The sequence below is a fragment of the Leopardus geoffroyi genome, chromosome D1 (genome assembly GCF_018350155.1).
Source record: "Leopardus geoffroyi isolate Oge1 chromosome D1, O.geoffroyi_Oge1_pat1.0, whole genome shotgun sequence".
In the NCBI taxonomy this organism is placed as follows: domain Eukaryota; kingdom Metazoa; phylum Chordata; class Mammalia; order Carnivora; family Felidae; genus Leopardus; species Leopardus geoffroyi.
This window is the reverse complement of record NC_059329.1, coordinates 67,027,133-67,050,686: the sequence shown is the minus strand read 5'-3', so window position 1 is coordinate 67,050,686 and position 23,554 is coordinate 67,027,133. Positions and strand designations below refer to the sequence as shown.

At 36.9% G+C, this 23,554-nt stretch overlaps 2 protein-coding genes across 6 annotated transcripts in view; one reads left to right on the top strand and one right to left on the bottom strand.

The window, feature by feature from the left end:
* Nucleotides 1-23,554, top strand: part of SBF2 (SET binding factor 2) — a 482,724-nt gene that overhangs the window by 21,670 nt on the left and 437,500 nt on the right. The window lies entirely within an intron of this gene.
* Nucleotides 21,179-21,715, bottom strand: HSPE1 (heat shock protein family E (Hsp10) member 1). Its single transcript, XM_045484472.1, is given in 3 exon segments — nucleotides 21,179-21,362; nucleotides 21,365-21,421; nucleotides 21,424-21,715. Coding segments are annotated over 3 exon segments (402 nt in total). The 5' UTR covers nucleotides 21,701-21,715; the 3' UTR covers nucleotides 21,179-21,294.

Genomic DNA, 23,554 nt, shown 5'->3' with positions numbered 1-23,554 from the left:
TTGTTTGAGTTCAAGGCTCTTGTTCATACACAGTGAACAAATCCTCTGTTGAAATTGGGGTATCCCCAGGTAAATACATTATTTAGTTATTTGTTTATTTGAAAAGTCTTTATTGGCTATTATGTGCCAGGCATCACACTGCAACAAAAAACAAGCCAGATACTGAAGGTTCCCTTTTACAGGTTCTATTAATAGGAGTAGAGAATTTAGGAAAAAGCTAGACTCTTCTTTAGAAAAAGATTAGCAGCCTTTCATAAGTGAAGTGCCAAATGGATTTAAGCCATTCAGTCAAGTGTCAATAATTGAGTGATTGGTTGGTATTCGGGGAGGGGGATATTGACTTTGTTCTTAAGGAATTTATAATTTTGTTAAGCTTGATCAGTCTCATTAGCAAACAAATGGAAAATTCTTCCTTTAAAAGACTCACATCCTTATCAGTATGAAAACTAAATTTGTAATCATTGGGTAGTTTTGGGCAGCCACAAGCCATCAAGAGGATACTAGCAAGGGTATATAGATGGGGACTAGGAGGTGGAACTGCCTACAGAAAAAAAAAATCCACCTAAATGTCTTCTAGGACTTGGAAATTCAGTATTGTCAAATGAACATACCTGGCTCTTCCAAACTTTTTCACCTTGGTCATTCACCCAAGTCAGAAACTTGCTGCACTTTTTCTTTTCTCCCTCATTTTCACTTGAAAGTGTTTAATTTTTCTTCTTAAATTTTTCTCACATTCTTCTTTCTGTCTGTTCCTATAGTCAATGCCTTTCTTTTCCTGGAAGGGAAAATGGAAGGGTCTTTTTCCATTAGTATAAAGAGCACTCTGTTTGGACATAGGTTTGGCTGCCTATAGTAGAGACCTAACATAAATGTCTTCAACAATATAGAAATTTATTTCTCTTTCACATAAAGGTCTGGGTCTAGACAGTTTTGGGTTTGTATAGGCTGCTTCCAGCTTTATTTATTTATTTATTTTTTACTTTTTATGCTGATTATTTTGCTGACTTGTCTATCTCTCTATGAGCTCTTTTAAGATAGGAATTGTATCCTACTCATTTTTTAAAAATTTCTAGTCCCTAGTAAAGTACCTGGCACCTAAGAGATCCCTAGTAAATATGTGTGAAATGAATTTTGAATGAACAATTTACTTATGTGGGATGGCAACCTAAATGCTATCCTTTTCTGCTCCCTCCATGTCTTTAAATAGGTACTTTACCTAAAAAGAGAATTTTTAGTATAAATAGATCAGGTTTTTATACAACCACTAAATCATTTATGCTCAGCTTTTTTTTCTGATAGGCTAAGTTTAATTTTCCTGAAGTACTTTGATTATTAGAGTTAGAGATAAGGGAGACTGAGTCAGTGTACAAATTATCGATGGGGGGAGGGGTAAATTATGGCTGCTGGCCATCCCTTCCTCATTATAAGGACTACTCTGGAGCCACGAAGAGAGGAGTGTGGCAACAGAACTGCTTTGGAATCTGTTGACTGTTATGATCTTCAAGCTGTCTGCTATTTACAAATGTCCCTTAGTAGGCTTTACCTAAGATGGAAGCACAGTTATATAAGCACCTTGAATTATCTTGTAGTTATTGTTTTTTATATTAATTTCATAAATTAATATAAAGACTTATTTGGGCATCTTTTCTCACATAGTGCTTGAGTTTTATTATTTTTATTGATTTTTTTAATGTTTATTTGTGTTAGAGAGAGGGAGATAGAGTGTGAGTGCGGGAGGGGCAGAGGGAGAGGAAGACACAGAATCTGAAGCAGGCTCCAGACTCTGAGCTGTCTGCACAGAGCCTGATGTAGGGCTCAAGCTTATGAACCACGAGATCATGACCTGAGCCGAAGTCCGACGCTTAACTGACTGAGCCACCCAGGTGCCTCAGAGTTATATTATTTTTTAATGTTAACTACGTTTTTGCTTTTTAGGGATAACAGAGTGTTCAAGTATTCCCTTACATATCCTATAAGAATTTTTGAATGTGTTGAATGTGTTCCAGATACTTTAATTTCAGCCAGGATAAGTTTTCCATTTGATATGGCATATTCCTCTTTTTTACGTAGTAAAGGTAGTTTAACAAAATGAAAGAGAAAAATACTATCAACTCAATAGGTGCAGAAAATCAGATTTGACAAAACTCAACATCCATTTATGATAAAAACTCTCAACAAAGTGTGTATAGAGAAGTGTACCTCGATATACTAAAGCCCATGTATGACACACTCAGAGCTAACATCATACTCAGTGGTGACAAACTGAAGGCTTGGGGTGCCTGACTGGCTCAGTTGGTAAAGCATGTGACTGTTGATCTTGGGTTGGGAGTGTAAGCCCCATTTTGGGAACAGAGCTTATATTTTGAAAGGAACCCTGAGGGGAGCTTGGCTGTCTCAGTCAGTAGAACATGCAACTCTTGATCTTGAGATTGCAAGTTTGAGCCCCACATTGGGTGTAGAGATTACTTAAAAATAAAATCTTAAACAAACCCTGAAAGCTTTTTCTCTAAGATCAGGAACAAGACGGGAATGCCAGTTTTATTCAGCACATTATTGGAAGTCCTAGCCATAGCAATAAAGCAAGAAAAAGAAATAAAAGGCATTGACATTAGAAAGTAAGAAGTAAAACTGTCAGTATTTGCAGATGACATGATACCCATTCATAAAAAATCCTAAACTCTCCACCAAAAAAAGTGTTAGAATAAACGAATTTAGTAAAGTTGCAAGATACAAAATCAGTATACAGAAGTCTATTGCTTTTCTCTATACTAATAACGAACTATCAAAAAGAAATAAGAAAGCAATCCCATTTACAATTGCATCAAAAAGAATAAAATACCTAGGAGTAAATTTAACCAAGGAGGTAAAACATCTGTATACTGAAAACTATGACACTGATGAAAGAAAATGGAAAAGACACAAATAAATGGAAAGATATTTTGTGCTCATGGTTTGGAAGAGTTAGTATTGTTAAAACTGTCCATACTATCCAAAGCAATCTATAGATTCAATGCAATCTTTATCAAAATTTCCTTGGCATTTTTCACAGAACTAGAACAAATAATTCTAAAATTTGTTCAGAACCATAAAAGATCCCAAATAGCCAAAGCTGTCTTGAGAAGGAAGAACAAAGCTGGAGGTATCACGCTTCTTGATTTCAAACTCTACTACAAAGCTATAGTAATCAAACAGTATGATATTGGCCTTACAATAATGTCACACAGGGGCGCCTGGGTGGCTCAGTCGGTTAAGTGTCCAATTTTGGCTCAGGTTATGATCTTGCAGTTCATGAGTTCAAACCCTGCATTGGGCTCTGTGCTGACAGCTCAGAGCGTGGAGCCTACTTCAGATTCTGTGTCTCCCTCTGTGTCTGCACCCCCACCCTCAAAAATAAATAAAAATTAAAAAAATTTTTAAAAATAGACACAAATCAGTGGAACAGAATTGAGAACCCAGAAATAAGCCCACACATATATGGACAATTAATTATGACAAGGGAGAGATGCTTGGGTACCTCAGTCAGTTGAGCATCTGACTCCTGATCTTGGCTCAGGTTGTGATCTCATGGTTTGTGAGTTTGAGCCCCATGTGAAGTTCCGCTTTGGGCTCTGCACTGACAGTGTGGGATTCTCTCTGTCGCCCTCTTTCTCTCTGCCCTTCCCCTGCTCTCGCACATGCACTCTCAAAATAAACAAACTTAAAAATTTATGACAAGGGAGCCAAAAACATACAATGGAAGGACAGTTTCTTCAATAAAATGTGTTGGAAAACTAGTCAACTGAATGCAAAAGAATGAAACTAAACCATTATCTTACACCATACATAAAAATTAACTCAGAATGGATTAAAGACTTGAATGTAAGACCTGAAATCATAAAATTCCTTGAAGAAAACATAGGCGGCAGTCTCGACATAACTTTTAGTGATATGTTGTGGATCTGATGCCAAAGGCAAGGGTAAGGAAAGCAAAAATAAACAAATGGTACTACATCAAACCAAAAAGCTTCTGCGTATTAAAGGAAACCATCAAAATGAGAGGGCATCCCAATGAATGGGAGAAGTTATTTGCAAATCATATATCTGCAAAGAGCTTAGTATCCAAAATATGTAAAGAACTCCTACAACTCCCTGGTTGGCTCAGTCAGTGGAGCATATGACTCTTGATCACAGGGTCATAAATTTGAGCTCCACATTGGGTGCAGAGATTGCTTTAAAAAAAAAAAGAACTCAGGGGTGCCTGGGTGGCGCAGTCGGTTAAGCGTCCGACTTCAGCCAGGTCACGATCTCGCGGTCCGTGAGTTCGAGCCCCGCGTCAGGCTCTGGGCTGATGGCTCAGAGCCTGGAGCCTGTTTCCGATTCTGTGTCTCCCTCTCTCTCTGCCCCTCCCCCGTTCATGCTCTGTCTCTCTCTGTCCCAAAAATAAATAAACGTTGAAAAAAAAAATTAAAAAAAAAAAAAAAAAAGAACTCATACAACTCAACAATAAAAACCAAATCTGATTAGAGAAGGGCAGTGGAAGAATGCCTGGGTGGCTCAGTTGGTGAAGTGTCCGACTCTTGATCTTGGCTCAGGTCTTGGTCTTGGAGTCATGGGTTCAGGCCTCACGTTGGGCTCTGTGCTGGGCACGAAGCCTATTTAAAAAAAAAAAATGGGGGCAGAGGATCTGAATTGATGTGTTTCCAAAGAAGACATATAGATAGCCAGTAGGCACATGAAAAGATGTTTAATGTCACTAATTACTAGGGAAATGCAAATCAAAGCCACAATGAGATATCACTTCTCACCTGTTAGAATGGCTGTTGTGAAAAAGTTAAGAGATAAGTGTTAGGATATGGAAAAAGAGAGCCTTTGTACACTGTTGGGAAAGAGTGTGGAAGTTCCTCAAAAAGTTAATTATAAATACATCAGGGGCACCTGGGTGGTTTAGTTGGTTGAGCATCCAACTCTTGATTTTGGTTCAGGTCATGATCCTGGGGTCATGGTATCGAGCCCTGTGTCATGCTCTGTGCTAAGCATGAAGCCTGCTTGAGATTCTCTCTCTTTCTTCCTCTGCCCTCTCCCTCACTCAAGTGCTTTATCTCTAAAATAAAAAAATAAAAAATAAAATTTATAAAAATAACCAACTTGTTTGAGTACTAGCTTCATATCTTTTGGGGATAAAAATATGGAATCATTAAAATTACTATAAAATATGGATGATATATGTGCTTATTTCCTTTTGTCCATACCTAAATGTTGATTTCTTATGGTGGTATTTTTTGTTTAAAGGAGGATTACAGAAGAGTCTTATATGTTTTATTATTGGCCTTTAACAGATGTAGACAGGAGGTATCTATAAAGTGATAGGAGATTTTAAGATCCTAAATATTGTGTATAATTTTTGCAGCAGGAAAGTAGTAACCCTTCTTTAGGATTAATTAAATGTTGTATTGAACAGTGAGAAGATGTTGATCAATTTTAAAGAATGTCATCACTTTTTATGTGATTTTTCTGACTTACATGGTCATAAAATTAGTTTACACATAACTTCCCAGGGAAACCTTTGTCCTAAGATAAAGATCTGAGACCTCTGGTGTCAGAGGTCTTCACAGAATATTTTGAGAAAGCATCAACAGTTCATTTTGCACTGGTGAATTCAGTAGCTAAGAACTCAGAACAAAACAACAAAACCAAGGGCAACTTGGTTAAAAGTTATCATGGTTTTTACTTTAGTTTTCAGTATGTGTGTGTGTGTTGTGTATGCAGATACATGTATGTATTTATATTTTAGTTGAGTGACAGGTTAGTTGTCTTTTGGAAATTATGTCTCAAAAGAATTTATACTTACATAGAAAGTATGATCAACATCACTACTGTCTTTTGTGTTCTATCAAGAGGCAGCTCCCAAGAGGCTTACACTCTGTTTTATAAATACAAGACAGTATGTGAAAAGATAACTAACATAAAATTGCCAGATGAGTCTATAGCAGGAAGACTGAGGGTTCAGAAGGCTGAGGGTGGCAAGAAAGGGTAGTGGAAATAATTGATTTTAAATTGAAACTTGAGGGTGGGGCGCCTGGCTGGCTCAGGTGTTGGAGCATACAACTCTTGATCTTGGGGTGGTATGTTTGAGCCCCACGTTAGGTGCAGAGATTACTTAAATAAAGAAACTTAATTTTAAGTAATCTCTGCACCCAATGTGGGGCTTGAACTCATGACCCCCTAAGATCAAGAGTCTCATGCTCTTCTGACTGAGCCAGCCAGGGGCCCCCAAAATAAAATCTTAAATAAAAACTTGAAACTTGAGGGATTAGATATATATTTTTTCTCTATATATGATTATGAAAAATTTCAAAGCTGTGAAGTTGAAGGAAGTTTACAATGAACACTGCATGCATACTATCTATTTTGTACAATTTACATTTTACTATATTTTATTACATATTAATCCATATGTTTAATTCCTCTGTCATCCATTTATTCATCTGCTTTTGGATGTGTTTCAAAGTAAATTGTTGATATCATTATGCTTAATTATTAAACTTAGCATGCATATTATCAACATTCTAAAATGAAATATTCTTTTTTTTTTTTTTCTTTTGATGTAAAATTTACATATAATGAGATACACAAATCTTAAGTTTACGTTTCTGGGAATTTTATGCACTGCATAACCCAGCCTCTTATCAAGATATAGTAGGGGCACAGTCAGTTAAGCGTCTGACTTCAGCTCAGGTCATGATCTCATGGTTCGAGGGTTTGAGCCCTGTGTTGGGCTCTGCACTGACAGCTTGGAGCCTGGAGCCTTGTTCAGATTCTGTGTCTCCCTCTCTCTCTGCCTCTCCCCAACTCACGTTCTCTTTCTCTCTCTCTCTCAAAAATAAATAAACATTCAGAAAAAGATACAGTATAGTACCATTACCTCAAAATGTTCCTTTATGCCTGTTCCCAGTCCATTCTTGCCCCTAACCTCCTAGAGGCAATTACTGTCACTGTTTTTTTCACCAAAGATTAATTTTTCCATTCCAGAACTTCATGTAAATGGAATCATACAGCGTGTATACTCTTTTATGTAAGTCTTCTTTCACTCAGCATGGTTTTTAAAATTTATTTTTATTTTTTAATTTTTTTTAATGTTTATTTTTGAAAGAAAGAGCGCGAGAGCATAAGCGGGGGAGGGGCAGAGAGAGAGGCAGACACAGAATCCGAAGCAGGCTCCAGGCTCTGAGCTGCCAGCACAGAGCCCAGTGCGGGGGGGCTTTAACTCATGGACTGCGAGATCATGATCTGAGCCAGTCAGAGGCTTAACTGACTGAGCCACCCAGGCGCCCTTCACTCAGCATGTTTTTGAGATGCATCCACATTGTTATATCTATCAAAAGTTTCTTCCTTTTTTTTTTTTTAAGTTTATTTATTTTTGAGAAAGAGCACCTGCTTGTGAGCGCCCAAGCAGGGGAGGGGCAGAGAAAGAAGCAGGTGCCCCTCTTCTGTTTTTTTGTTTTTTTGTTTTTTGTTTTTTTAACTGTTAGTAATACATAGCAGTTTATCCCTTATTTTGATGGATACCTGGACTATTTAGTTTTTGGCCATAATGAATAAAACTGCTATGAATACTCTTATGAGTCTTTTTGTGAAAATATATGTTCATTTCTCTTGGGTAAATATTTAGCAGTTGAATTTTTGGGTCATAGGTGGGCATGTGTTTCATTTTATAAGAAAGTGCCCCAACCTGGTTGGCTCAGTTGATTAAGCGTCTTACTCTTGATTTTGGCTCAGGTTATGATCTCACATTTCATGAGATTGAGCCCCATGCAGGGCTCTGCACTGCCTATGCAAAGCCTGCTTGGGATTTTCTCTCTCCCTCTCTTTCTGCCCCTCCCCTGCTTGCTCTCTCGCTCTCTCAAAAAATAAAAAATAAACTAAACTAAAAAATAAAATAAAATTTTGATATAATTTTTAAGGTTGATCTAACCAATTTCCTTGCTATCAAACAGGAGAACCCAACTATCCAAATCAGAGGAGAATGATAAATACTTATTAAAATAATTATGAGTTATTCCTAGAAAGTATATAACTATTTTAATATAGGAAGTTTATCTAATATGATCCAGGCATTAGTATGGTTAAAAAACACAGTAAATGGTAATGAGGTCACTTGTCTTTGGATTTGGCATTTTTTGTTATTAAAAGTCCTGAATAGGAGCTACTGTGTATTTGTTCTCTTTGTGTTTCTTGTTATTTTAGTAAGTCTGCAAACTGATTCCAGATATGATAACCTTAGAATAAAAGAAATAATTTATTATTTTATAAAATGGGTTTCTTTTGTTGTCAACTTTAAAAGTTGTTATGTTTTGGAATATTTTTTAAAATGTTGATCCTTTAGATAAGGTATATCTCATATTGATGTAACATTTTTACCCTGTTATGGAAAAATCATTTCATTAAGATCAAAGGTATTTTCAGAGTATTTGGTATTATATGCAAATTGTACAAAGGGTGAGAGATTCCCTAGAGTTAAGGCATTTTGTGGCTACAGTGGTCTAGTAAATTTAAAAAAACACTGTTTACCAGATTTTTACATCCAGTAATAAGATTTATTTCTTCCTTCTTAGTTATGGTCTAAGGACAAGATTTTTATGTTGAGTGAAAGAAAAGAAGTGCATGCAGATTAATAGTATTAGCTAACATTTATTCAGCGCTTGCTATATACACAAAACACGTTACAAACATCTCATTTAATCCTCATAGCCTTACTCTATTTCCATTTTACAGATGGGAATTGGAGGCTGTAGGTAACCAGTCTAGAATTATGCATCTTAGAGTAGAGGACCTGGGATTCAATCCCAAGCATTCTTTCTATAGTCCATCCTCTTTTAACACCTGAACTGTACAGTTTCATTTCAGTGAAATAAATTAAAATTTCCTCATTTGAATTTAAATGAGATTGGTTGCAAGGAAAAGAGTTACTCAAGCTAGTTTAGTCAAAAGAGAGGTTATTATAAAGGGTACAGAAACAATCTAGAAATCCAAAGGCTCAGTTCATAAGAGCTAGCAATAACTCTCAAATGCAGGCATGTAGCCTGTCTGTTGCTCATCTCTACAGGACTTCTCTGTTCAACTCCCCTTTTTTTCCCTGTTGGTCAGTTCCTTTGCTCCCTAGGGTTTCCTGTTCCTTTTCTAATTTCCTCTAGCTGTCCTACTGCCCCTCTATGACTCTGCCGGCCTGTCTGCTTTGTTTATCCCATTTCTTGGGATAAATCATATTGGCCTTTCTCACCTTTTTGAGGCAGACCACATAAGTGAATGGGCTGTCCTCTGGGTACCTATTCTATCCAGTCATTTCTGAACAGAGGTAAAGTCACATGATCCCAAACCTGGTCATTGACCCTCAACATGGCCATGACATTTTCACTGAGAAGTGGAGTATGAGTCAGCAGGTATCATAAGATTTACCGATTAGACCTAGTTTAGGTGATTTATCAAAGAAAAGGATGGTCATGTGAAATTTTTTACTCGATGAAAATTTTCTTTTTTCATTTTAGTTTTATTAAATATTTATTTTTGTAATTGAGAGAGAGAGAGAGAGAGAGAGAGAGAGACAGAACGTGAGTGGGGGAGGGGCAGAGAGAGAGGGAGACACAGAATCCGAAGCAGGCTCCAGGCTCTGAGCTGTCAGCACAGAGTCTGATGTGGGGGCTTGAACCAACAGACTACGAGGTCAAAACCTGAGCTGAAGTCGGATGCCCAATCAACTGAGCCACCCAGGCGTCCCTAAATAAATATTTTCTAAGGTGCATTCCACAAAACAGTTCTAGGCAATGGCCTATGAACAGTGGTAACTTTGGCTAAATATATATGGAAAATTCTGCTTAATGTATTTACTTCTTGGAGATTCACAGTGTGGATTAGCATATTAAAAATTCTTAGACGGGGCGCCTGGGTGGCTCAGTCAGTTAAGCGTCTGACTTCGGCTCAGGTCATGATCTCATGGTCTGTGAGTTCGAGCCCCGCGTCGGGCTCTGTGCTGACAGCTCAGGCCTGGAGCCTATTTCAGATTCTGTGTCTCCCTCTCTCTGCCCCTCCCTGTTCATGCTCTGTCTCTCTCTGTCTCAAAAATAAATAAACATTAAAAAAAATTTAAAAAAAATTCTTAGAATACCTGCAATATGGAAATTTGATGATGTCTTTTTAATATAACATTTCCCACACATATTTGGTCACAGAACTGTTAATGTATGATAGTTACCTCACTGAGCAGTGCTTTGGGAAGCTCTGCATTAGAGTAAGGTAAGAGTTTTTGTTTATTTTTTTTGTGTGTGTGTGTGTGTTTAAGGATTAGTGTTATAGAATACCATTGGTAATTCTACTTGGCAGTCATTGACAGTAGAGGATGGTTGTTAAAAACATGGGCTTTGGCTTACATAGACAGGATTTTAATTTCAGCACTATCATTATATGTGATTTTGTATAAGAACTTAATCTTTATGGGCCTCAGTTTGTTAATCTGTGATATTTCCTGTTGGGTGCTTAGTCCAGTGTCTGACATGGTAAATACTTTATAAGTTGTGACATGTAAAACTACCTGTGTTTCTACTAGAAAATGTTTGGGTGCACCAGTTAGGGCAATCATTCTTCTATAGTAGGAAATTATCTTATATCCGAATAGTTTTATCTAGCATAATTCATGTATTAGACTTCATTTTAGATAAATATGGAATATATGTGGGTTCAAAAGAGAATCTCAATTCAGAGAAAAGATATTGTTGGGAGAGAGGCTATTAAATCTTCCACACCTGGGAGTAGAAAATATTGGGGTGGGTTAAGGGGGGAGGGTTACTGTTTAATATCAGCTCTATAGGAGTGTGAAGGTGTAGGGGGTGACAGTATGGTAGGAGATCATACTTTGGAGAGGGTGGGTTAGATTTTTAAGTGTGAATTTACCTAATGATGTTTTGATTTAAAAACCCAGTGCATATGGATAAACATAATGCTCCAAGTGTGAACGACAGCCACAGCCCAATTCTGAAAAAAAAAACAAAAACAAAAACAAAAAAAAAAACAAAAAAAGAAAAAACAGCTGCAAGGGCTTGCATCAGTTGTTAAACTTTGTGTCATGAGTCCCCTCCATTTTGCCACAATTAATTGGACAACAGATTGGTATCAGTGATATATATGTAGGCCATTGGCTTATAAACTAGCCTGATCCAAGAGCTGTACAGTAGTTCTTTCTTACAAAGTGGTGAATTAACTCAATCTAACCCTCCTTACAGAATTTGACTATGACATAGCAAAGAAAGCAGTAAACAGAAGCTTAGGACATTAGAAACACTGTAGTAGAGAAAGTAGTCATAGTGGAGAGTAAAACATAACCACTGTCAGAGTAGAGGCAGAATCAGGAAACAGTTATGACAATGTTTAGAGTTCTTATTGGATGCTAGTCTTACTTTATGCTGACTAGTGTTTCAGTTTTCAGTGAAGCCTAATTGTGGAGACTTTTCTTGTGCTTCGGTACTATGTCACATATTCTTGCACTAAACTTGCATTTGTAAGTAACTTAAGTGAACTTGCATATAGTTTTGGCAATTGGAAAGAGCCCATCTTGCTTACTACTACCAGCTACATCCTTTAACGCACAATAATTCACTTAGTTGATGTAAATGGGATTAATTGATTAGCTGGGTGGGAGTAACAGGGACTTTGCCTGTGGCATTACTGACCAGGGAAGGTAATAGAGGTTGTGCTTCCCTTTTTTGACATAGTTGCCCCAGTATTAGAGTGAAGAAACCTGGGTTAATGGCTCTGCCACCTATTAGCTATGTATGATCTTTTTTTTTTTTTAATGTTTATTTATTTTTGAGAGAGAGTGAGTGAGAGCACACAAGCTGGAGAGGGGCAGAGAGAGAGGGAGACTGAGGATCTGAAGCAGGCTCCATGCTGTCAGCACCTGATGTGGCCCATCAGAGCCTGATGTGGGGCTTGAGCTCACAAACCGCAAGATCATGACCTGAGCCGAAATTGGATGCTTAACTGACTAAGCCATCCAGGGGCCCCTAACCATGTATGATCTTAGATAACACTCTTAATTTCATGGGCCAGAGTTTTCTTTCTACAATTTGAATTAGTCAAATTGTTTTTCCCCCCAGAAAAGAAGCTTTTTAGCAAAAAGCATTGTTCACAGCATTTAGAAATGGTTAGAGATAGCAATAGATATGAAAAATGAGAGGAAATAGTATCAATTAAACATTAAAATATTGGTGCAGCTTAATTAGTAAAGTCTAATAGTACTCAACATTATTCTACTCTTTTATTTGTGAAAAAGGAATGATGGGGGAGGGTAATATATCTTCATAAGTGCGACATTAACTTGTCTACTTTTGTTACAGTGTGTTTGTTTTTGCTCTTTATTATATTTCAAATATTTATAACCATTTCCTCTAAGAATTTGACAAACAGATTTGCTTTTAATGCAGTGCTTTCCTAAGCTTTTTATCCAGAATCAACCTGATAAGTGGGGCAAAAGACCGAATGCTTTTTTTTGTTGGAGAATCTTGATCTTAAAGTTCGCCAAACTAAATTGTACTATGATTCACCATTAGTAATATTAGGTCAGGAGTCTTTCTTACCTCTTATGAGAAAAAGTGCCCTTTAGCAAAAACAATTGAAGACTACCCCCAAAGTAGTCATTGTACTCTTAATATTGATAGATTAATATTTAAGTATTGGTAGATGCTGTAATTTAGAGATTCTTTGTTATAATTTTTTGTTTCTCTATAGAATTGGGAACATAGCCAGGAACAAAAAGAAGCTTTGTAAAAAGAAGTATATATTTTTTGACAGTTTGCCTTCTTTATGCTTCTATGTATAATTTATAGAATCAGAAAACATTTGTTGCAAAGGTGTACAATCCAGTCTCTTATGGCAGGCCTCTATTCCTAAACATAGAGGTGTAGTCTGGATTTGTGTTAAGAAATGGGAAATTCTAGGGGTGCCAGGGTGGCTCAGTCAGTTAAGCGTCCCAGTCTTTTGTGTGGTGTTCAATTTTCCCTCCCACAGAACTTTTGGGATCTTATGTATATATTCTTATTTTTTGGAACTTCACTTCTTTAAATTGTTTTAATGATCATTTATTTTTGAAAGAGCATGAGTGGGGGAGAGAGGTAGAGAGAAAGGGAGACACAGAATCCGAAGTAGGGTCCAGACTCTGAGCTGTTAGCACAGAGTCCAACATGAGGCTTGAACTCATAAGCTGTGAGATCATGACCTGAGCTGAGGTTGGACGCTTAACTGACTGAGCCACCCACATGCCCAAAAACTTCATGTCTTGTAGTGGGTCTTTTTGTATTCATTATTATAGATGTTCAGTAGCTCTTCCAAATTGGTAACTTGTGAATTTAAGTCCTTCCATTCTCCACTGTTTCTGTTCTCTTTTTGGAGCCCCAATTTTCATCTCTTTGGTTTTTGTTTTCTTTTTTGCTGTTCTGTTTCTTCCCTTTTTCTTCCATCTCCTTTTCATTTATACTGTCATTAAGAATATTTCAACAGCTTTTTTTGTTGCTGAATACTCCTTTTCATAACATTTTCTTCTTGTTTTTTTTTAATGGTTGCAATATCTTCTCTTATGTCTCTAAAGGTATTACTGACTTTATTTATTTATTTATTTATTTATTTATTTAAATGTTTATTTATTTTTGAGAGAGAGAGAGCATGAGCAGGGTAGGGGCAGAGAGAGAGGGAGACAGAGACTCTTGAATATGTCTTTCTTGAATATGTCTTTTTCTTCTAAGCCTCTGTGCCCTCCCTCCCCCTCCCCTTGTTTTGATCTTCCATGTTAGAGGCTTTCCTTAGCTTTCTCCTAATCTTGTACTCATTGTGAGGTTTTGGACTATTGGCTTCACTATTGGGTGATCGTGCTGGGATTGGGTTTGATAACCTCCCCAGTTTTTTTTTTTTTAATTTTTAAAAAATATTTTATTTATTTTTGATAGAGAGAGACAGAGCACAAGTTGGGGAGGGGCAGAGGGAGAAGGAGACACAGAATCCAAAGCAGGCTCCAGGCTCCGAGCTGTCAGCACAGAGCCTGATGCGGGGCTCGAACTCACAAATTGCGAGCGAGATCATGACCTGAGCCGAAGTTGGATGCTCAACCGACTGAGCTACCCAGGCGCCCTGTGTTTTTTTGTTTTTTTTTTAACCTTTTATCTGTCAGATTTTCCAGAGTAGCATCTTTCCATTTCCTGCCTGGGAAGTATAGATTTGGTTGCCAGAATTTGGTGAGCCAGGTAGGGAAATATTTGAGATTGCAGAATTCACTACGTGAACTTTTACATAATTCCCTCTCTTTTCAGCTCAAAGGCTAAATATTCCCATAGGTTATGGAAACTAATTTGACAATAAATTTCATATAATAAAAATAAAAAAAAAATATTCCCATAGGTGAGTTTCTGTCTTTTAAATCTTTTCCTGATGGTAAATCTCCACTCTTCTGCTGGGATGGAACAAGGACAGTCACCCATGTACATAGAGACTATTTGGGGGTCTACCAGTTTCTTAACTATGCTTTTAAATAGTTCTACTCACATTTCACTTCTAGAAGTATTTGGTACTGCCAACTACAGAGCTTGTTGGGGGTTTTGAAGTATAAATCAGGTAGCTTCTTGTCATCCCTTGTGATGGTGTAAGATTTAATGTTCTGAGGTGAGCTAATTCAGCTAAATTTATCTGGCTGCTTTTTAACTTTTATTTATTTATTTTTTAGTAGGCTCCATCCCCAAGATGCTTGAACTCAGGCCCCTGAGATTGAGAGTTGCATGCTCTACAGATAAGCCAGCCAGGTGCCCCCTGCTTTTTAACTTTTCAGCTTGCATTTTATTCTCTCTTGTTTTTTTCCTTTTTCTTTGTGGTTGCATTGTTAATTATTGTTTCTTTGCTAGCACCTCTCCTTTATTTTAAAACTTCTGAAACACCAGAAAAAAACTTCTAGTAATTTTATTTGCTTATTGACTAATACCCAGTCAGGTTTCTGCAAAATCATTTTAAATTTTCAGAATTTCCTGGATGTTATTTTGCAAGATTTTTGTTTGTGTTTTTACAATGAGATGTCAACTCTTAAAAAAGTGTTTTCAGATTAAGATAACATTTCTGACAAAAAGAACACAACTGAAAAATATGTACATGTGTCTGCTTTATTGGCTAGGGCTTATTCTGTTTTTCTTCCTTTTCCATTGTAGTCATAAAAAATGATATGCTGTGAATCTTTCCTCTGTAAGCTCTCATCTCTACTTGTTGGCTAAGACAGATATTAAACCAGAAGAGAAGGGGGTTCTGGTAAAAATAGTAAGAGAAAATGTAGCAATAATCATAAATGTGAGACTTTTTTTTTTCATTTGGCAAATATTTATTGAATACCTATTATGTGCCAGTAATGCATAAAATGAATGTGGTCCCTGCTCTTACGGAGTTTATAGTCAGTTTGAGAGACATTAAAAAAAAGTCTTAGGGGCGCCTGGGTGGCTCGGTCGGTTAAGCAGCAGACTTCGGCTCGGGTCATGATCTCGCGGTCCGTGAGTTCGAGCCCCGCGTCGGGCTCTGTGCTGACAGCTCAGAGCCTGGAGCCTGTTTCAGATTCTGTGTCTCCCTCTCTCTCTGACCCTCCCCCATTCATGATCTGTCTCTCTCTGTCTCAAAAATAAATAAACGTTAAAAAAAAAAAATTAAAAAAAAAAAGTCTTAAATGACTGTTAACTACAATGTCAAACTATGTTAATGTTTACAAATACTCCAAAACAGTGTGCATCTCAATTTTAATGTGCATATGAATCTACTGGAGATTTGTTACAAATGTAGATTGTGATTCAGTAAGTCTGAGTTGAGGCCTGAGATACTGCATTTCTTTCTTAAAAAAATATCCTTTTTAAGGTTTGAGTTACATGTGATAAAATTCACACATTTTAGGTATATATGTTAACAACTTTTGACATCTCTATCTCTATCTCTATCTCTATCTCTATCTCTATCTCTCCTATTGTTACAACCACCCTAAAGACAGCAGTTTTAACAAGTTCCAGGTAATGCAAATACTGCTGGTTTGAGGGACCACACTTTTGAGTGTCAAGGTTATAATCATCAATTCAGACTTTAATCACCGAAACTGAGATAGCTCAATATCAACAAGAAGTTTTGGATTGATTTTTATTTTAAAACTGGTCATGACTATATATGTACATTTTTAAATTGTTTTGAATTGAAAACGAAGTGTCATGAATTAAAAAGATACCAAAAACTGACCTGTTCTTGCCTCCTAGCTACACAGTTTCCCTTTGGACAACCATTTCTTGCATATCCCTCCTTAGATATTCTGTACCTATAGAAGTAATTATATATTTAAATTCTCCACTTACCTCCTCCTTTTTTATACACATGGCTGCTGTTCTAAAGATCTGTTTCTCTGATGCTTTTATTTTATTTTATTTTATTTTATTTTATTTTATTTTATTTCATTTTATTTGGGGGTGGGTGGGTGGAGAAAGAGTGAAAGAGAGGATTCCAAACAGGCTCTGTACTGTTAGCATGGAGCCCGATGCGGTGCTCTGTCTCACTACTGTGAGATCATGACCTGAGCCCAAATCAAAAGTTGGATGCTTAACTGTCTGAGCCACCAAAGTGCCCCTGATGCTTTTTATTTTTAAAATTAGATTTTATCTTTTATTTTGTAATTTTAAAAAAATTGAAGTGAAATTTATATAGCATAAAATGCATAGATCATCAGCATACAATTTGAGCTTTAACAAATGAATACACTCTTGTAATGTAAATCCCAATCAAGACCTGATGCTTAACTTGGACAGGCTTCTGTCATGCTTATTTTGATGTTTCTAGTTCTGTGATCATGCTAGGATTTAATAAAGCATTAATGAACCACTGGTTTATTGTATATAGGACTCATAGGTGCTTTGAGAGATCAACTACTTTAAAAGAAACTTTATTTTTTAGAGACGTTTTAGGTTCATAGCAAAATTAAAGGGAAAGTACAGAGTTCCCATACACTCTCTACTCCCACATGCATAGCCTCCCCCACTATCAACATCTTGCACCAGAGCAGGACATTTGTTACAGTTGATGAACCTAAATTCACACATCATAATCACTCAAAGTCCATACAAATATAGAATAGTTTCACTGTCCTAAAAATCCTCTGTGTTCTATGTATTCATCTCTCCCTTTTTCCTAACCCCCGACAAACAATGATCTTTTTACGGTCTCCATAGTTCTGCCTTTTCCAGAGTGTCATATAGTTGATATCATGCCATATGTGGCCTTTTTCAAATCGGTGTCTTTCACTTAGTAATATGTATTTAGGGTCCCTGTATGTCTCTCCATGGCTTGATAGCTCATTTCTTTTTAGCTATGAATAATATTTCATTGTCTGCATGTTCCACAGTTTATTAATCAAGTCACCTACAAGGACATCTTGGTTGCTTCCAAATTTTGGCAATTATGAATCAAGCCACTCTAAACATCCATGTGCAGGTTTTTGTGTGGACATACGTTTTCAACTCATTTGAGTAAATACCATGGAGCACAATTGGTGGATTGTATAGGAAGATTGTGTTTAGTTTTGTGAGAAACTACCGAAGTGTCTTCCAAAGTGGCTGTACCATTTTGCATTCCCTCCATCAATGAGTGAGAGTTCTTGTTTCATATTCTTAGCTACATTTGATGTTGTCAGTGTTTTGGATTTTGGCCATTCTAATAGATGTATAGTAGTATCTTATTGCTTTAATTTGCACTTTTCTAATGAAATATGGTGTTGAACATTTTTTATATGCTTATTGCTGCATCTGCATATCGTCTTTGGTGAGGTATCTCTTCAAGTCTTTTGCCCATTTAAAAATTATTGGGTTGTCCATTTTCTTATTGTTGAGTTTTAAGAGTTCTTTGTGTATCTGTCTATGTCTATATATATGTATACACACACACACACACACATATATATATATGTATATATATATATATATATATATATATATATATATATATATATTTAAGTTTATTTATTTTGGAGGGGGAGAGCACAAGCAGGGGAGGGGCAGGAAGAGAGGGAGAGAGAGGATCCCAAGCAGGCTCCATGCTGTCAGCTCAGAGCCTGATGCTGGGGCTCGATTCCATGAACTGAGCTCGATTCCAGAGCCTGATGCTGGGGGGCTCCATCTTCCATGTGAGATCATGACCTGAGCTGAAACCAAGAATTGGACACTTAGCCAACTCAGCCATCCAGGCACCCCTTTGCATATTTTGGGTAACAGTCATTTATCAGATATATTGCTTATGGATATTTATTTCCCAGTCTGTGGCTTGTCTTCTCATTCTCTTGAATTAACTCACTTTTTAGAAGGGGATTCTGAAAAAGATTGAAGGGTAACGAAAGTTCTGATACAGAGAATGGTTTATAATTTTATGATTAAAATTTTTTTTAATGTTTATTTATTTTTTGAGAGAGAGAGAGAGAGACAGAGCACGAGCAGGGGAAGGGCAGAGAGAGTGAGGGAGACCCAGAATCCAAAGCAGGCTCCAGGCTCCGAGCTGTCAGCACAGAGCCTGACACAGTGCTCCAAGCCACAAACTGTGAGATCATGTCCTGAGCCAAAATCAGACGCTTAGCCAACTGAGCCACCCAGGCAGCCCTATAATTTTATGATTTAAGATAGATCTCCAGGGACACCTGGCTGATTCAGTTGGTTTAGCATCTGACTCAATTTCCCCGTAGGTCATGATCCCAGTGTCTTGGGATTGAGCCCCATGTTGGGCTCCACACTGGGCTTGGAGCCTGCTTGGAATTCTCTCTTTCTCCCTTTGTCCCTCTCCTCCGCTCTCTCTCTCTCTCGCTTTCTCTCTCTCTAAAACAAAAACAAAAACAAAAGAGAGGTCTTCAGATAAAAAATTTGGAAGTACTACTTACACATTCAGAATCACTTAAGATTTTTATTAATTTTGTGAAATACATATCAGTTGCATTAACCTGTATATTATTTTAAAAAGAAAAACACTTTAGTTACTCTCCATTGTCAACTTTTTTTTTTTTTTTTAAGATTTTAATCTCTATATTCAACATGGGGCTCAAACTCACAACCTTAAGATCAAGAGTAGCATGCTTTATTGACTGAGCCAGCCAGGCATCCCCCACTCTGTTGTCTACTTAATAAAATTCTTTCATTATCTTTCTTGAACACATTTCCAATTTTTATTGTTATTGTTTTCCTTTATAGATGATATATAATACATCAGCCAAACTGAACCATTCTGTATTTCCCACAGAGGTCAGATTCAGGGCCTTGTTTGTTCTGTCTTTCTCCTCTCTATTCAAAAATCTTCTATCCTTTAATTCAAGTACTACCTTTTCATGATACCTTAAGGAAGACTTTGAATCTAACCTAAGAATATGGTACAAAATATGCAAAACTTAGTATCTAATGATGTTTGTTGTAGCATTATTTATAGTAGCTAAGTAGTGGAGACCACCATAATGTTTAGCAACAGTGGAACAATTATAATGAAAAATGATGTATAGTGGGGCCATATAGAAACATGGAGAGATGATTATGGTATAGTTGGGGGTAAAAAGCCAAACACCAAAATCATGCATGCAAAGTAATTACAGTTCTGAAACAAAAAACAAATGAAAATAGATGAAATGAGGAAGTACACCAAAATAAGTTTTATTAGAGTGGTAGAATGACATGTGCATTTTTTTCTCATTTTATAAATTTTATGTAATACATGTAAAATTAAATAATAAATTTTTATGGTAAATATTTGTGCATTTTATTTTACTGTTTAAAGGTTTGGTCAAAGCACTGTTAGGAAAACCCCAAAATGAAGCACATAAAGTGTTGAATATTGGGTAACTGCATTGTAAGGGTTTGCAGTGTTTTATAGTTAGCTATAAAAGTTATATCTTTTAGTGATCAGGAGAGCTAAGAGTCATCTGAATGTGATGTTTGGATATGGCAGAATTGGTGAAATTTTAATCTTCTAGTTTCTGGCTCTTTGAAGAAAAAAACATTCTTAAAAAATCATGGGGTATTGCCTCTGAGAAGAAAAGAAGGTAAAATAAGATGAGAGTGCATCTTTTTTTTTTCCTTTTTCTTTTTTTTAAGTAGGCTCCATGTCCAATGTGGGGCCCAAAGTCACGACCCTGAGATCAAGAGTTGCAGGCTACCAAATGAGCCAGTCAGGTGCCCCAAGATGTGAGGGCTGATGAATGAAGATATTGAAAGGACATAGGAAAGGGAAGGGCAGCCATATAAATAGAGATGACTATAAAAGAGAGACACCAGAGTGTAAAAATAGTGTGGAGAAGGCCAAAGCTTGGAATGAAGCTTGTGACAAATGCTTAAGTCCATAAAAAGCTTTTAAAATGATTTTAATAGCAATAACAACAAAGACAAAAAGAATAGTCCTGCTGTTTGGACTGTAGTGTTATGTTAGTAAATTGTCAGAGAAAGCAGAGCATTTCTGTTCCCATTTGGCTTTGATCTTTTATTTAAAGGAGAATTATCTCTATTTATATTTTTATTTGAATATAGTTGACATACAATGTTACATTAGTTTCAGATGTACAATGTAGTGATTCAACAAGTTTATAGTTATGCTGTGCCCACCACAAGTGTAGCTACCATCTGTCACCATACAATGCTATTACAATACAAGTGAGTATATTCCCTAAACTGTACCTTTTATTTTCATGACCTGTTAATTCCATTACTGGAAGCCTCTACCTCTTTCTCCTCTTCACTCATTTTGCCCATAACCCCACACCTGCTTTTCCTCTGGCAATCATCGGTTTGAAGGAGAATTATTTTTATTTTATTTTTTTGTAATTTTTAAAATTTATTTATTTTGAGAGTGGGAGTGAGAGCAGAGAGGGGCAGAGAGAGAGGGAGAGAGAGAGAATCCCAAGCAGACTCTGTACTGTCAGCACAAAGCCCAATGCAGGGCTTGAACTCACAAACCACAAGATCATGACCTGAGCTGAAATCAAGAGTCAGACGCTTAACTGACTGAGCCACCCTGGCACCCTGAAGGAGAATTATTTTTATAATAAAGAGGATAAAAGGGCTATTGTTCTTTTATAGTTACTTATCAAATATATTTATTATGTAAGATTCCATGTTTATTGTAAATTTATTAAAAAAATTTTTGGGGATACCATTAGTTTATTATAAAAGAGAGACATGAGAATTATTTACATGATGAAAGATTTCACAACTTCACTGGAATGGGCAGCTTCACTTCATGCCATTTCAATAATGATTTATTTCAGTCTACATACCTTCCAAGAATGTCACCATCTCTAAATAAGAAATAATCCTTGTCATGTAGAACTAGGTGCCTCCGTATTCTGGGAGAAGAACTTTATCTCCAACTTTCACACTGACTGGTTGATCTCTCCACCCTTTCCTTTAGAGCCTGATCCAACAGCTACTACTGTTGCTTGCAAAACTTTTCCTTGAGATTTTTCTGGAAGCATAATGCCTCCTTTGGTTACAGTTTCAGCTGCACTCCTTTCAACTAAAACTCTGTCAAAGAGGGGAAGAAACTTCCTAAACGCTTGTCCTGCCATGACTCTGGCCGCTGCAGTTCCTACTCTGCTCTGGAGTTGCCACGGCTGCAGTGAGACCCGCAGTCCGAGCCCCGGGCCACGTGAACGTGGGAAAAGCTCCATGTTTATTGTAAATTTAAAAGACAGACCTGTATGGGAAGAAACACACCACCCATATTTATGCCACTCAGGTATAACTATTACTGATATTTTCTTGTGCACCCTCCCAGAATTCTTTTGAGCATAATGTATATATATGCAGCCTATTTTTTATAAAAAAGGGATGAAACTGCTATTCAGTAGTTTCTTCTTTTTCTCAGAAGTTAATTTCCTCAGAATATGTTCTAAAGTTTTCCATGTTGGTAAATGGAGACTGCACCATCTTTTAAAAAGCTTTTATTAAATTATAGCATGTATTGGGGCGCCTGGGTGGCTCAGTCGGTTGAGCGTCCGACTTTAGCTCAGGTCACGATCTCACGGTCCGTGAGTTCGAGCCCCGCGTCGGGATCTGGGCTGATGGCCCAGAGCCTGGAGCCTGCTTTGGATTCTGTGTCTCCCTCTCTCTCTGCTCCTCCCCTGTTCATGCTCTGTCTCTCTCTGTCTCAAAAATAAATAAACGTTGAAAAAAAAAATTAAAAAAAAAATTACAGCATGTATGCATGAGAGTATGCAAACTGCACAGCTCAGTAAATAATCTTCAAAATGAATATACTCATATAAACACCACTCAATTTAAGAAATAGACCATTATTAGTACCCTAGAAGCCCTAATTATGCTCTTTTCCAATCATTAACCCTTCCTCCTCTCCAGAGATACCCTGTTCTGATTTCTAATTCCATAGATTACTCTAGCCTGTGTTTGTACTTCATATGAATATGAATATAGTAAATATGAATATGGTAAATATTCTTTTGTTTCTTCTGTCAACATTATATTTTGAGGTTCATCTATGTTGTATGCAGTTGTGGTTTTTTATTGTTGTGTAGTATTCCAGTTTATGAACAAACCACAATGCATTTATCCATTCTACTATTGATAGACTTTGAGTTATTTGTAGTTTATTCTGTTTACCACTATACATACATAGTGCACATAGTTTTGTGCCTGGCAGATAACAGGCATTCAATAAGTGTTTATTGAATTTAAGAATGAAATGTCTCACATTTCTTTATGATTACTACTGAATGTTCTCCAAGTTATAAAATGTTAGTAATATACTTTTATCTTCTTCCTGCTAGTGCAAAGACCTTGGAATACTTTAACACCATTTATCCCTCCTGACTTGTATGCTGCTACTATAGTTTTGTTTAAAATTTAAATCCTGTAGGGGTGCCTGGGTGGCTCAGTCGGTTGAGTATCTGACTCTTGATTTTGGCTCAGGTCACAGTCCCAGGGTTGTGGGATTGAGCCCTGCATCAGGCTCTGCTCCGAGCTTGGGGAATGCTTTAGATTCTTTCTCTCTCTCCCTCTACCCCCTTCCCTCCCCACTCCAAAATAAAATAAAATTTTAAAAGATTAAAAAAAGATTTAAGCCATATAGAACAGTCAGTATTCATTTAGGTTTACTTACAATTTATTCTTTCTGTTACTCCTTTTTTTTTCCCCCTTCCCGCTTCTCTAAAGACTTCATCTGGCATAAATTTTCTTCTGCTTGAATCAAACTTTATTTGTAATAGTGCCAAAGTAGGAGCAAGCCAAATGTCTTTAATCAGATGAATGTATAAACAAATTGAGGTATATCCATATATACAGTCGAATACTACTCAGCAATAAAAAGGAACAAACTATTTTTATTATTTTTATTAAAAATTTGTTTTTAAACTTTATTTTCCAGAGAGGGGGGAGAGAACGAGTGGGGGAGGAGCAGAGAGAGAGAGAGAGAGAGAGAGAGTGAGAGAATCCCAAACAGGCTCTGCACTGTCAGCACAGAGCCCAGTGTGGGGCTTGATCTCATGAAACATGAGATCATGAACTAG